This window comes from Clarias gariepinus, chromosome 13 (genome assembly GCF_024256425.1).
Source record: "Clarias gariepinus isolate MV-2021 ecotype Netherlands chromosome 13, CGAR_prim_01v2, whole genome shotgun sequence".
Lineage (NCBI taxonomy): Eukaryota > Metazoa > Chordata > Actinopteri > Siluriformes > Clariidae > Clarias > Clarias gariepinus.
This window is the reverse complement of record NC_071112.1, coordinates 32,869,655-32,884,695: the sequence shown is the minus strand read 5'-3', so window position 1 is coordinate 32,884,695 and position 15,041 is coordinate 32,869,655. Positions and strand designations below refer to the sequence as shown.

At 40.1% G+C, this 15,041-nt stretch overlaps 1 protein-coding gene across 1 annotated transcript in view; it reads left to right on the top strand.

Annotated features, from left to right (window-relative positions):
- Positions 1-15,041, top strand: part of ush2a (Usher syndrome 2A (autosomal recessive, mild)) — a 213,367-nt gene that overhangs the window by 56,314 nt on the left and 142,012 nt on the right. The window contains exons 17-20 of the mRNA XM_053509206.1: positions 268-549; positions 2,068-2,237; positions 3,935-4,079; positions 11,926-12,156. Of these exons, the coding sequence (XP_053365181.1) occupies positions 268-549; positions 2,068-2,237; positions 3,935-4,079; positions 11,926-12,156 (828 nt within the window). The remainder of the gene's footprint in view (positions 1-267; positions 550-2,067; positions 2,238-3,934; positions 4,080-11,925; positions 12,157-15,041) is intronic.

The window sequence follows — 15,041 nt, the reverse complement described above, 5'->3', positions numbered from 1 at the left end:
TCCTCTCATTTTGGGCTGCAGATGTAATTGCATGTTGTCAGCGGCCGGCTTTACATCACAAAATCCTGCTTCATATTCCACTAAGGCATATTTGGGAAATTATTAAAAATATAATTATAAGCCCAGTTTTTGTTCTGCACCTGGAAGAGTCTGGCTTTGTGTATCAGTGTAGGAGGAAGACATAGTTTCATTCATTGTTATAGAAGATTGATATAAAAGAGGAAAACATTCAAGGGTGGGTTTATTTCTTCTTCTTCTTCTTTCAAGGTATAATTATCAGGTATGAGCTCTTCATGCAAGTGCTCGATGACTCACAAGGAAACCTGACCAGTCCCGGGACAGAGCGAAGGGTTTTCCTCAGCGCTGGTTGGCTGGATCCGCGGCAGCCGTCAGTCTTGGCCAGTGAGAGCGCTGCTCTGACTCCGCCCGAAAGCAGCGTCGTGGTGACCGATCTGGAGCCGTTCACTGCATACCGCTTCAGAGTGCTCGCTGTTAACATGGCCGGCAGCACCATGTCCGAGTGGTCCATTGGCCGTACCGCAGAAGGAGGTTAGACCAAAATACACAGACACACACAGACACAGACACAATCTAACACAAGAAAGAAACTATAACAGAAACAACAAGACTCAAGTTGAAGTTAGAAAAACATACAGATTAATACCTTTTTACAAAATTACAAGAATTAGAACCTACATGATTTTCATCATACACCAGAGCAGCCATCAGCTTCATCATCACTAATCCAAATTACTGGACAAAACTTCACCTGGGCATCTTGTCCAGTCCAGTTGAGACTCAGATATTCTTGTTCTTGGTTGATAGGAGTAGAACCCAATGTGGCGTTCTTGTAGCCTGTTGTAGCCCCTCTACTTCTAGTTTTAACAACTTTTGGATTGTGAGATGCTTTTCTATTTAGATCAGGTACAAGCTCTTAATGCAAGTGCTCAATGACTCACAAGGAAATCTGACCGACCCAGAACAGAGCGAGGTGTTTTCCTCAGCATTAAGTTACTGTACATGAAAGCTGGAATCAGTCTAGCCATTCTCTGACCTCTCGCATAAAAAAGGACGGACCCCTATTCTCTCTTTCTCTCTTTTTTTGCTATACGGGGGTGTTCTGTGTACTTTACATTTCTGCAGATCAGATGTTCCTGAAATACTCAAACTACCCCATTTGAGAACAACAGCTATGCCATGGTTGAAGACATTGAGATGACTTTATTCCTCCAATATGATGTTTTGATTAAAAAATCAACTTAAACCCTTTATTTCTGTTTGCATTAGTTTTTCTTTGCATTCCTGTGACCTGATTGGTTGATTAATGGCAAAGTGTTATTTTAATTCAACCTTTTGCATGTGATGCCATGTTGTCTGTCCGCCATGGACCCGTTCACTTCTGGACAGCAAAAGGGACGTTGCTTACGGGACGCCAGTGTCAAAACCCACATTCACATTCAGTGACAGAAGCACTTTCAGTAAGAACACACATCTGATAACGTTATGTCGTCTTAAACAACACGCCGTCTCTGCACTAATCACTTCTAAGTCCTTCTGAACCGTCCATGTCGTTCTGTTCTACAGCGGATCTTTGTTGTGTGAATCTCCTCCTGTAGTCTATCTTAGATTTATTTTAGATTAAGGGTTGATTTAAAGTAAGCGTGCATTAAGTATTACATTCTGTACTACTTGCCAGGCAACCATCATAAAATGCGTGCCATGGAGCCATGTTGTTAGATGCTAGCGTAAATTTCACCCAGAAATGCTCACTGTGTAAGATAATTTAATCAGGAATATGAAATGTCACTTTTTTCACTTTAAATTTGACATTTAAAAAAATGCAATTTCATGTTCATCTTTAATGTGTGTTATGCACCAAAGAAAGCTCTTCTTCTTAAACTTCCACAGCTGATGTTTGTAGAAAAGCAGAACCGCTAAGTTGAGAAGCTGCGCCTCTCCTTTCATGGTGCTGCGTCCAGAATATGAATCATGCCATGCCAATGAGATGAATAGCTGCCATGTGAGGGCTCATCATAATGGTGTAATTGTGTGTCCTCTCCCCCACAGTGCCGGAGTACATGAGTCCTCCCCAGGTGTCTCCGGTGTCCTCATCGTCACTTCGAGTGAACTGGGAGACACCACGAGTACAGGATGTCAGGGGGACAGTGACCGCATACCGAGTTAGTCTTTACCAAGAGCAGACCTCCAGCCCGTACGCCCCTCCTGTAGTGACACAGGTACTGTGATATTTATCATGAATTAATTACTGACATGCACAGAGGTGCTGGGATAACACGAAGCATTGGTTATTATAATAAAGCTATAATGCTATAAATAAAGTTTTGCACGGAATGGAAGCCTCAGATTGGATTGCTCTGAGACAGTAATTAGCCTTAGCACATGCATGCAGTGTGTGAAAGAGGAGGCTATACAGTAGATGGACCACAAAAGCTTTGAGGTTGGAAGGTGAATCCCCAAAACTCTCAAGATGCCGATAAAACAAATAATGTGTGCACTCTCACTCTCACTGCTATACAGAGTGCATCCTTTACCAACAGCGGTCCAGGAGAAACAAAGTGCTTGTGACAGGATCCTGGATCATAACTGAAGCAGTGGATAAAGAGTCAGGCCAGAAAAGTGAGAAACATACATGAGGAGTGAGTAGCTCCAGCACCAGAGGACAAGTACAGTACCATCAGATTAAAGCCTGATGGTACTGTACTTGTATAAAGACACCTGGTCTATAATTATGTTGGACATTCAAGTCAAATCAGGTCGTTTGATTAAATGGAATAAAGAATACAGTCCCGACTTACAGTACAAGCAAGTTCTGTTCATTCTGACAGCGTGAGTCTTATAGACCTCTGACACAAATATACAATATAAAGCATTAAAAATAAAAACCCTCAGGTCTGGTATTTTGGTTCCGCTATATACTCTCGCGAGACTTCTCCTCCAAATCACGAGGGTAATCCCAGTGAGGCAGCGGGGTCAGCTGACCTCGTTTAAAGGGATCCCGGGAACACGTCGGGAGAGGGTTAACCCTAGGGCACGATGCAGGGTACACCCTGGACAGGGTGCCAATCCATCACAGGGCACACACACATACGTAAACTCACACTCACCCATTCACACACTAGGGGTAATTTAAAAACGCCAATTAACCCAACCTACATGTCTTTGAAATGTGGGAGGAAACCCACCATGCACGGGGAGAACATTCGAACTCCATGCACACAGAGACGGGAATCGAGCCTGGCTGGGAATCGAACCCGGACCCCGGAAGTGCAAGGCGACAGTACACTACACCCCCGTGCCACCTAACACTGAAAATATTGTATATAATTGTAAATATTGGTATCTGGTTCAATTCGATTCAATTTTATTTGTATAGCGCTTTTAATAATTGACATTGTCATTGTGTGTGTGTGTGTGTGTGTGTGTGTGTGTGTGTGTGCGTGTGTGTGTGTGTGTGTGTGTTTGTGTGTTTGTGTGTGTGTGTGTGTGTGTGCGTGCATGCGTGCGTGCGTGCATGCGTGCGTGCGTGTTTGTGTGTGTGTGTGTGCGTGTGTGCGTGCGTGTGTGTGTGTGTGTGTGTGTATATATAAAACAAAGGCTAAATAAGAACTCAACACTGTGGACTGTTCACTGTATCAGGATCACCTCTCCTCTCCAGTGTCTGTAGTTTCAAAGGGATTTGATGAGCTTAGGTTTATTTAATAGCATTCCTTTTAATTGGATTTCGTTATCTTCGATTTTAATTAAGCTGATAATATTTTTTCATCAGTATCCTGAAGATATATGTCACCTCGTTTTTTTTCTTTCACCTTTCAACAAACACGTCAGGTCATCTAGGTATGACGGATATCACGTGTGTGTGTGTGTGTGTGTGTGTGTGTGTGTGTGTGTGTGTGTGTGTGTGTGTGATCTGCAGCTGTTGTACAACGCCTCAGCAGATGAGCGGAGCTACACTGTGACAGGCCTGAAGAGCTACAAGGAGTACAGCTTCACCGTGACCGTCTGTAACACACAGGGGTGTGTGAGCAGTCTTCCTGCTCCAGGACGCACTCAACCTTCAGGTTAATAAACAAGAATTAATTAGCCAACGGTTCTAACTCATGAAAATTATTCAAATGTATGCTGTATGTATGCTGTATTTCTCCATATTAAATTAAATGATGTAAATTAAAGGAAAGAAACAGGAATACGATTTAAAATCTGAACCTCAGCAGCGACCTCGTTTCCCCTCTCGTCTGTTCCAACCCCTCAGCATTCAGCATCAGCAGTTACTGATCACCTCCTGATCATCTCTCATCATCTGCACCTGTTTCTCACTGGGTCAGGACTTAATGTAGATGATTTTTACGCTTGAATGATTCACAGATCACCGTGTGTCTTAACAAACCAAACACATTCCTGTGAAACTGCTCAGGTACAGGGACTGGAGTGGAACAAACGTTGGGGGGCGTCAAGACTTTTTCACAGTACTGTATGTGTTGAAAATAAGGTACAAATCATTATTGTTTGTCCTCAGTACTGTGTCTAAAATGGTGAAAAGGGCCTTGTTTAACAACGCTGGACACAAATGGATGAACTAACATAAACCCTGACTTGATCAGCTTCAGGTCATATTATCTGAACAGATTACTGCACTTCACTTCTATATCTGAAACACACTGTCAAGGTTAAATTGCTCCAGTTGATGAACAATTTAGTGCACACATGATATTATAAAGATCATCTTATTGCATATTTTATTGCCTAAAAAGCAAATTATAACAACTTCCACTTCTGCCTATTAGCTTTTCATTTTGCGCTCTTAGTGTCTGTGCTTTTGCCCTTTATAGGGTTTTGTTGGCAATAAACTACATTCAATTCAATTTAATTTAATTCAGTTCAACTCAATTTTATTTATATAGCACTTTTAACAATAGTCATTGTTCACAAAACAGCTTCACATAACGAAAAGAACATTTATGGAAGTGTGTATAATATACAGTAACTTCTGGAATTTCATGGTTTTCTGTGTTAAACTGTCATAAAATGTGATTCTGATCTTCATCTTAGTCAAGAGTATCAACAAATATAATGTGACTAAAAGTATAACAAAATAATCTTTCATCTCTTGAGAACAGCCATAAAAAACACATAGTACTAGTGGAAAAAGTATGTGAACCCTTGAGCTACTGACCTCCAAAAAGCTGATTGGAGTCAGGTGTTAGCATACAGTACCTGGAGTCATGTTAGGAAAATTGAGTTTGGTGGAGTGGAGTAGAGTTACTCTAACTTATTAAAACCACTCAAACTTTGTTGAGTTGACTACGCTCATGTCATCCACGCCTCAGCAACAAGAGCTTTCAGAGAATCTACGATCAAGAATTGTTGATTTACATAAAGCTGGAGAGGGTTACAAAGTGATTTCAGACTTCACCAGTCTCCAGTTATAATCATCTACAAATGGACACATTTTGGGACTGTGGCTACTCTACCAAGAACTGGGCGCCAAGTCAAAATGACCCGAAAAGCAGAACGAGGACTCATCAGTGAGGTGAAGAAACGTCCTAGAGTGACAGACAAACATGTGTGTTCATGAGTCTACAGTACGTTAAACATTGAACAAGTAGGATGTCCATGACAGGACACCACAAAGGTAGCCGCTGCTTACTTAAAAGAACATTTCTAAAGTTTGTGAAAGACCACACTGACACTCCAAAGCAGTATCGGCGAAATGTTTTGTGCACTGATTAAACAAAGATTAAATTATTTGGAAAGAACAAGCAGCACTACAACTGGTGTTAAAAGAGCACTGCATGTCATCATAAAAACATCATCATAACTGTAAAGTATGGAGAAGGAAAGAACCCGTAATTTATCCCAAGGGTTCACTTACTTTTTTCACTACCATTTTAAATGTTGAATGAGTGTGTTCAATAAAGACATGAAAGATCAGAATTATTTTAGGCACATTATATTCGTCAGAACTGTCGAATTAGACGAAGATCAGATCACATTTTATGACAAATTAATGCAGAAAACCATCAAATTTAAAAAGGTTTACCTTCTTTCTTCTTGCGGCTGTAATGCAGACGTGTCTTTAATGGCTGTAATGAAACATACAAGAATCAGACTCATGTCATAACCATCAGAGGTGGAAAGAGTAATAAACTTTTGTACTAGTACTGTTACTTTAGTGAAATTTTACTGAAGTACTGTACAAGTAAAGTTACCATTATAAAAATCTACACAAGTAAAAGTAAAAATTAGCTGATTAAAGATGTACTCGGAGTAAAAGTTACCGAGTTCCTTTTTTTTAACAGCAGGTGGGATGGGGGATTCTAGTGTAGGTCAAAAAAGACAAGCGGATATAATGAAGGATGTTTTTAATTGAAGGAAGACCTTTATATAATAAAGCTGTTGCCTTTCTTATGCTTGAAATTAAAGTGGTGGCTTAAACACAGTGTGACGCTCTGCGCCGGATAGCCGAGAGAAAAAAGAGCTCAGAGACGATATATAATACAAAACATGAAGTCAAAGTAAAGAAAAGGGAAAAACAATAGAGCGTTTTCTGGGGGGGTCGAGGCACACCTGCCGTCCTACTCCATTCTCTCCTTCTCACACACACCACCGCTGATCATAAGACTTTCAGCTGCGTCTGCATCACTGACATCTGTTTAGTCCGTCTACATCGTTCTTGTGAATTTAGCGCGTCAATCGATCAGTGTATCAATCACTGTCCAAGGTGTAATTTTCTTCCTTCCCTGTTGCATTATTTGCATTATTTTTTATTATCATTCATTTATTTTTTACTCGGTAGCAAATATGATTTCAAATGTAGCGAAGTACAATACTTCAAACAAAACATTACAGATTTTAAAAAGTAGAAGTACACAAAAAAACTGCCCAATTACAGTAACACGAAGAAATGTAATATGTTACTTTCCACCTCTGATAACAATTACCTATGTACTAGGACTTAAGGAAAAATTAACAACAGTATCACAATTAACAGACGCCGGAACAGAAAACCTGGAACTTAAGTAGACCAGCTGAACTGCGACAACTTCAAAACATGTGTTTATAAATGTGAAACCTGTCACTTACAGTCTCTAACGGGTGCTGTAGTCTGGAACGACACAAAGGAGCTGTGACGGAAATATCCTTTGGACTCAACTGTATATAAATCCAGGATATAAAAAAATGGGAGGGCTTTGTCGTGAATGGTGTCTGGCGTTAAAAACCTGTGCCAAGTTGTGTGCGGATCGGATGGTCGGCTGCGGCGGCCCCTTTCATGCTAATAACATAACATTAATATTGACAAAGTTATGACCAGTGTTGGGTGAAAGGCGATACAAAGTACAACTTTGTAACAGCTTTGTGCTGTTAATGTACTCTACAGTCTATATGTGTGTATTCTCCTACTGTATACTGTATAAAATTTACACTTTTTTAATTAGATGACATGTGCGATGTGCGTTAATTTCTATCCAAGTAGCAACATAGTGCCTGGAATTGAACATGTACAGTATAGTGGCAGCTTTCATTCTGAGTATTGCACCAGGAAGTGTGTAAACCTACCAGGGAACTGAAGCTTGAGACTGGAAGGCTTTTCTTCCCCGAGGAATATGAATAAAAGCTGTTTCATTTACTCTTAGGGTTATCTTGACTATTTTTGTACTTTGGAAAGTTGAGAGAAATTGGTTCAGGCATTCGGACAGGTTAGGAAAGTGTGTCATCCAGCCTTTTTCAGTGTAAGAACATACATTTAAAGTGTCGCCTTTAAGTGTCGCCTTTAAGTGTAGCCTCTCTCTCTCTCTCTCTGTCTCTCTCTTTCTCTCTGTCTCTCTCTCTCTCTCTCTGTCTCTCTCTCTCTCTGTCTTTCTCTCTCTCTGTCTCTCTCTCTCTCTCTCTCTCTCTCTCTTTCTCTGTCTTTTGTTTTACTGAGATTCAGCCTAAAGCAATGTAGGCTTTTGCACGCTACCTTCCCCTTTCCTCGTCCTTATTAACCATCTACATCTCACCTTATATGATGACTTAATGACTCTCTCAACCCTCCTGCCGGAGTTCGACGCTCACCTCGTACGCTTGCCCATTTGCAGCCGAATTCATCGCTCGGCAGTAAAAACAATTTACTGTTAATTACAAGGAGAAAAATGTGCTGGCGAGCTCCCCATGAACACCATGAATCAAACACCACTCATGGAGATTTATACGGAATATGTAAGTAGGACGAATTAGTGGGGTTTAATAACAGAGGCACAAATCATCCAGCCTTCAAGGGCCCTTAATTGATACTGTGGGAAATGATGGACATGAATCCGTCAGGCTCTTGGCGCCACTCTAAGATATGGTCGCCTCAATATGCTGCAGTGGATGTTATTGCTTCCTCCATACGACAGAAGCACATTTGTCGCTTTCCCGCCGCGCATATTTTCATCATAGTAGGAGATTTTTTTTTTTTTTTAGCTGACTTTCACTAAACAGTGCTTTTGGGAATCAGATGAGCAACATGTTTTTGTTCTGTTGCTTGTTTGAGGTTTGGACTTTTCTCTTTACCCTGATTTAATGTTGTTCTTCATGCTTGTCTCAGGTTGCTTGAATCTCACACACACACACAGACACATACACACTTTGTCCACCCTACAGCCCATTTGACAACATGTCTCTTTTCTCCTTGTCCCAGACCCATTCAGTAACTCTGACAGCACTTTGATGTTGATGATTGCAATTTATGTGATCCTTACTTTCTTTTTATGGCTGCCTGTATACACAGCGCCCGTCGTTTTTATACAGATGCACCATTAGACTGAATTACCATCTGTTCAATCGGATCACTCAGCAGCTGCTTCCGTTGGGTTCGTGGAAATGGCGTCGCATTTCTTTCAATGCCGAGACAAGCAATGTGTAACGAGCATTATCCACAGCGTAGACGGTGAAATACTTACCGAGTGGGTGAATATAATTGTGTTTGAGGCTTAAAGATTTGAAGACTAAAAAAGTCCAGTGTGGACTGAAGCGATGCCCGGCAGCCTGTAAGCACAAAATACACATCACCAGGCTAACAGCTAAACAAAAAAAAACTGGACATTGGGTAACACAACAGCAAATAAAAAAGATAAAAACACAATACGAAAACCAAGAACATTACTGAACATGTGCTTCAGCTACAAACCAGGCTAGATTACACTGATGAGTGATGAATGTGACGATTATGATGATTGATCCAGAATAAATGCTTGTGTGTGAGTAGGACATTCCAACTGATCATTTTAAGTTAAGAAAGTGTTTTCTTTGGTTTTTCAAAGTTCCAAACTTTAGTCGAATGTAAAATTTGATGATCAGGACTCTCTCTAACCACCAGCGAGTAATGCTTTCGTCAGCTGATCCTTTGGCAGAAGAAGCTGAGTGGGTTAAAGCACTGAGTTCCTGATCAAAAGGATGACGGTTCGAGCCCCAGCTCTTTGAGCAAGGCACTTAACCTTGTCTGCTCTAGGGGGCGCTGTATCGGGGCTGACCCTGAGCTCTGACCCCGGGTGCATTGAACAGCCAGAACAGCCGACCTTCATGTCTTAAAATAACATTTAACTGTTGTTGTTTTGCCTTAATTACCTAAAGCCATTTGTGTAATTCATATGTGCTTTAAAAAAATCTAGTATTGTTCTAGAATGTAGAAATATATTACTAAACAAAAAACACTGAATTAAATGGTAAAACTTTCCACTGGTATTGTGTGTGTACTATAAAGGCTGAAGTTAAACCTACTGCTAATTCCCACTCAAAAATTGTCTTAACACGCCTGCTTATGGCATCAAGGGCAAACAAATTATTATTATTATTATTATTTTTACTTTTATAAGTGGGTATATGTAATACACCGGTATACTGCAGATGCTGAATGCTGAGTGGTTGGAACAGATGAGAGGGGAAATGAGGTCGCTGCTGAGGTTCTTACAGAAACACCCAGGATTTAAATAGTATCTTTAAGCACTTTGCAGTCTGTCACAGTAATACATCTGTTCCCACTTCTAACATTTAATCGAAATCATTTTATGTAATTTATTATGAAGAAATACACATTTCTGCGGCAGAAGATGTTTACACAGTCCTGGACGTGTGTTCAGTTTTGAACGGCTGTACATTTATGGCAGAAACTAAAAGGCACTGTAATCCTCTCTCCTGCCTGGTCTGACATGTAGTCATGCATTAAGCTAAAAGTGACACTGAGACAATATTGCAGAGTTGCAGGACCTCAGCTGTCAGTACAGGAGACCCCTGGTCACTGCTAAAAAGCATAATAACTCATTTTTCGGACACACTGATGAGGACAGGGATTGTGTAAGCGTACAGAATTTTAAAAAGGTGGCCAGACTGATCCAGACTTATTGATCTTTTTGTGAAGAGAACAGCTAATCAAGAGTTGATGGTAATGTTTTATGTATATTACAAGCCATAAAGGGAAGCCGTACATGTGTATCCCTGGCTGTACACAACGCATTGACTTGAACTGTGCCATACATATTTCTTCCTTCTCTGGAAGGTTAGGGCAATTATGCGTAAATCAATATTTCCCAAGTTACAGAAGCACTGCAAGTACGTGTTCTAGTTCAGCTGGGGCGGGTTCACCTGGAGAACACAGCGAGAGGGCCGGACTCGTTTCCAGAAACGCCTGGGACGGTTGGTCTGGTCTAATTTAATAAAAGGAGTGTTCGCTCTTATTCTAGCATGAGATTATCCAATGTTCATGAAATTAATATGAGCAGCTTAATAAGTTTAATCATTAGTCCTGAAAATTGTTGGATGTGGAGGAGTTAATGATTCTTTCCCAAATTAAACAAAATGCAAACTAACACATGATTTGCTGTGTCGGATCACAAAGGTGCAGATGTTCCAAGACTTGGACTTGTGCACCAGTTTAGCTTAAAAGCAACCAGTTTGCAACGACTAGTTTAAGTTATCTGAGCTGCAATCAAATTTGATGTGATATGCAATTTGCGGTGGATTTTAGCAACTTTTGTTTCCCGTGATCATTTAAAAATGTAATATCTAGTAGGCAGGTTAAATTAGTGTGACCTGTTAAAGCTTTAAGTTAAATGAGATAAAATAACATCAGGCTGGACATTTTTCCATTAAAGTGAAGCGAAATGATTCGTAGACCTGATCGGTTTTGTCTCTTTTAGTTGAAAAATTTGAAATTGCTAGATATCACATTCTTAAATTATCATGAGAAACAAAAGTCGCTAAAATCCACAGCATCCACGTCAAATTAGATTCGGAGAGGTCTTGTAGCTGTATATTTTGGTAATCGGGATTAAGGTTTTCCTTTAAAACCTCTTGGTCTTACTTAAGTGAGTGCTGTGTACCACTGTATAACCTTTATAATTCCCCCATTCTTTATACTGCAGATGCATTTTAATTCAGTTATTTCATTAAGTTGTCGAGTTGTTTAGTTTAAATATTTGTGAAAGAACTAGTATTAATGACTAAGGCAACATAACGTGTCAATTCAAGCCTCATGCGGTAAACCTAGCCTGTCTTCCCACCTGTACGTATGTTCAAAAGCAATGAACGTCTGTCAAGACTTCACACGAAACATATTAAATCAGCACGAGGAGTTTGAAATATCAGGGCTTCAATTATATAGACTCAAGTGCTATTGATTGGATGTAATTTATGACACACTTGGCAACGGACCTTCGAAGACAACACATTCATTTTCTATAGAGGGCTTTTATTAGTGGTGCTGGTTGGGCTTGGCTCCTGGCCGAAGGAGACTAAATGCACTGCGAATGTGTCACTTCATGATCATTTACATCATTTAATGCTTTCTTTGAACCCCATTAAAAATCTTCTTTGTTTAAAATATGTATAAAAAATCTGATTAAACCCAAAAATAAAAATACTAAAATCTTTATTTCGCCTTATTGCCAGCACCAGCAGGGTTGAAGGAGCCCCGTCTGAAGCCTGTAAACACGACGGCGATGGAGATCTTGTGGGCGGCTCCGGCCGCGCTGAACGGACCCCCACCGGTCTACCACGTCGAAAGAACCGATGTATCATTCTCAGACGCCGAAGGCCGGGTTATCAGAGGAAGACGCTTCACCGGGACCGACTACTTCCACTTTCCCAGCTCTACACTACCTGTTAACACTGACTTCACAGGTATTGGGCTTTTTTCAAATAATAAATGAAGAAATGAAATAAATTGAACAAAAATCCAGAATTGATTTTTAGAAAAGTCTATTACAAGGATATTTTTCTTCTGTGCCCGAGACACCTAATCACCAAATTAGGCTTATGTGTGTGTGTGTGTGTGTGTGTGTGTGTGTGTGTGTGTGTGTGTGTGTGTGTGGACCGTTTTATTCTGCTCTCAATCTCTGTCTAACAGCCTAATAAATTAATGACTTCCCCGATTAGACAAAGGGCAATTATACTTTTGTTTACGAACATAATTGGGGAATTGAGTTCCAAATGAATATAGGTTATGCTTCATCTGCTGGTGCAAAAAAATAAATAAATAAATGGATAAATAAAATACCCTGCCAATTGTTTGCATAACTCACACTTTAATTGTTTAATGTATGCAAGGATCAACTGCTCTCAGTCATCAGGTCGGTCAGTAGTGTGTGAGAGACGGTAAAACCGGAGACAGATAGCGAACGACCTCATTTCCGTTGCTGCTGCACGAAGGTCCTAAAATGTTCCTAGTAAAGGTCAATTAGCAGTTTGCTGCTGTAATCACGGTAACTGGCTCCTACTTATTTCCATTAATTATTAACCTCATTAGCATTTTGGGTTAATTATTTTTTAAACTCTTTTTCTCTCCACAGGGCTTTATATGCAGTTCAAAGTGTAGATAGCTGCACGCTAGGAGTTTTCACTTTTGGATCTCTATTTCCACTTTATTGGAAAAATTGGTCCCATATTTTGCTATTTCTTTAAGAAACACAGGTCTCTGAGGTCCCTCCAAGTGTGTGTGTGTGTGTGTGTGTGTGTGTGTGTGTGTGTGTGTGCATGTGTGTGTGTGTGTGTGTGTGTGTGTTAATGCTCCAGTTGAAATGCACATTATACAGTACACAGACGATCCATTTTTTCACTCTTCTTCCAAACATGCTGGTTCAGTGTCTATGTAAATGAGGTACTGCTAAGCCACGCCCCTCCAGACAACAACAGAACTGAGTAACAAACCAAGGGAGGGCTATCTTCTTATATAAGACCACAACACCGGGGATCTAACTGGATTGTTTAAGAAAAAAAATAAAATATTGTCTAAAACAAGAACAAAAAAGCAAATATTTTTTCCTGCATTTAAAAAAATATATAATATTTATAATAGATAAAAGATAAAAAATATATATTTAACTTTACAAGACTTATGTTGTTAGAAAGCGCAGGGGTGTACGCCTTATCCCACCCAAAAGTAGCACAATGTACATAACACTCTTTGATGTTTTTAAGGACCACAGAAGAATATTTCCTAAAGCTGGACGGAATATAATGCAACCTTAGCAGGACAAAAACAGAGCTTGGTGAAAGTTGACTAACACGTTTTTCCCCACGTGTTTATTTAAGATTAATCGAGTCTGCTGCGGCTTCGTATAGACATTAATAGTGATGAGAGCAAACCCCTACAATGTGCTTTCTTTGGTTATACACTCTAAATGAACAAGACGTACAGTCTGTCTCGCTCTGTTCAGCAGTCTTTTCTCTTCTAAATGTTATCCAGAACATCCACTAAATGACTTCCTTAAGAAGCCCACACAGAAGCGAATGACCCTGTATGACCTTGTAGTGTAGGAAATGAATAGACATTTTCTTAATCTCAACAACCCCCAACTTTATTAACATTTAGCACTGCCATTTCCAGTTTTTTTTTTCCTTAAATAATGACAAATGGATAAATCTTTATAAATCAAGCCTGGAGTTGAGTTCAGCTGACTCTCTAATTGATCAATGACTGCAGTCAAAGTGGAGAGCTCGTCCTTGGGCCTGCCGGCGTTATAAATGGCCGCAGACTAATGAGGGAGCCGAAGAACAGCGGCGACATTCCCATCGGCTCATATCTTTAGCCGCTCCGCCTCTTTAAAATCCCATGTTGATGTTCTCTATTGCTTACCGATGGATTGGGACGAGGCCAGTCCACTCTCGCGCTCCCGAAACCCTTTCGTCGGTCACGGGGCAAAATGTATCGAGTGGCAGGATAAGGAAAAAAACATAAAGATTTCCCCGTTCAGAACAAGCTGTTCTTATCGAGCTCGCTGATGACTGGATAAACGAGAGCGAAGAACTCGATGGCTGAAATGAGGCATAATGAAATGAACAAACAACATGCTCAGGGACAAAATACTCAGGATAATATTGAAATCTAGCCAAAGCAACGCATTAAGCAAAAATCAATGGTCATCTAATGTGGAGCCTTAAATGATTTTGTCAGTGCACGACTCCCAACAAATCAAAAAGAGGGGACAAGATTTTAAAAATGCAATATCATTGCGTAGGATTGATCTGCATCTTAATCCTTATTGATGTGTTATGGCGGAGCAGTGTCTTGAGCCCTGTTGAAGATTCTCAGCCAGGATGCAAACTAGAAACTGTGTCTTCTGCATGATAATGCTGTCTCCATACAGTGTGTTTCATTTTACTCATAATAAAGTGTATTAACTTCTGCCTTTGGAGTGTCACATCTCTCTCTTTATCTTTATACTGAAGTCTGAATCTTAATTGACTGCGCACACTTAAAAAAATATTAATATTTTTTTTAAAGCCCTAAAGGTATACGGAGGGGTCGAGATCTGTATATATATTTTTTTCTGTACGAGCGATTGTAGCCCGAAATATTAAATATTACAAATGATTTTCCTAAAATAATTTGATTTATTGTCACGCGGCCTCGTTGTGTGAAATCTGAGGGGAAACTTTGCACAGACATCATTAGTTTTTTCCCCCCATTTAAAGATTAATCATGAAAAGCTCTGGCTCTTTAATTCTGTAATTTGTATATTTAATGGGGTGCTGCAGAATCTATGACAGTAATTAGCATTCGCTAA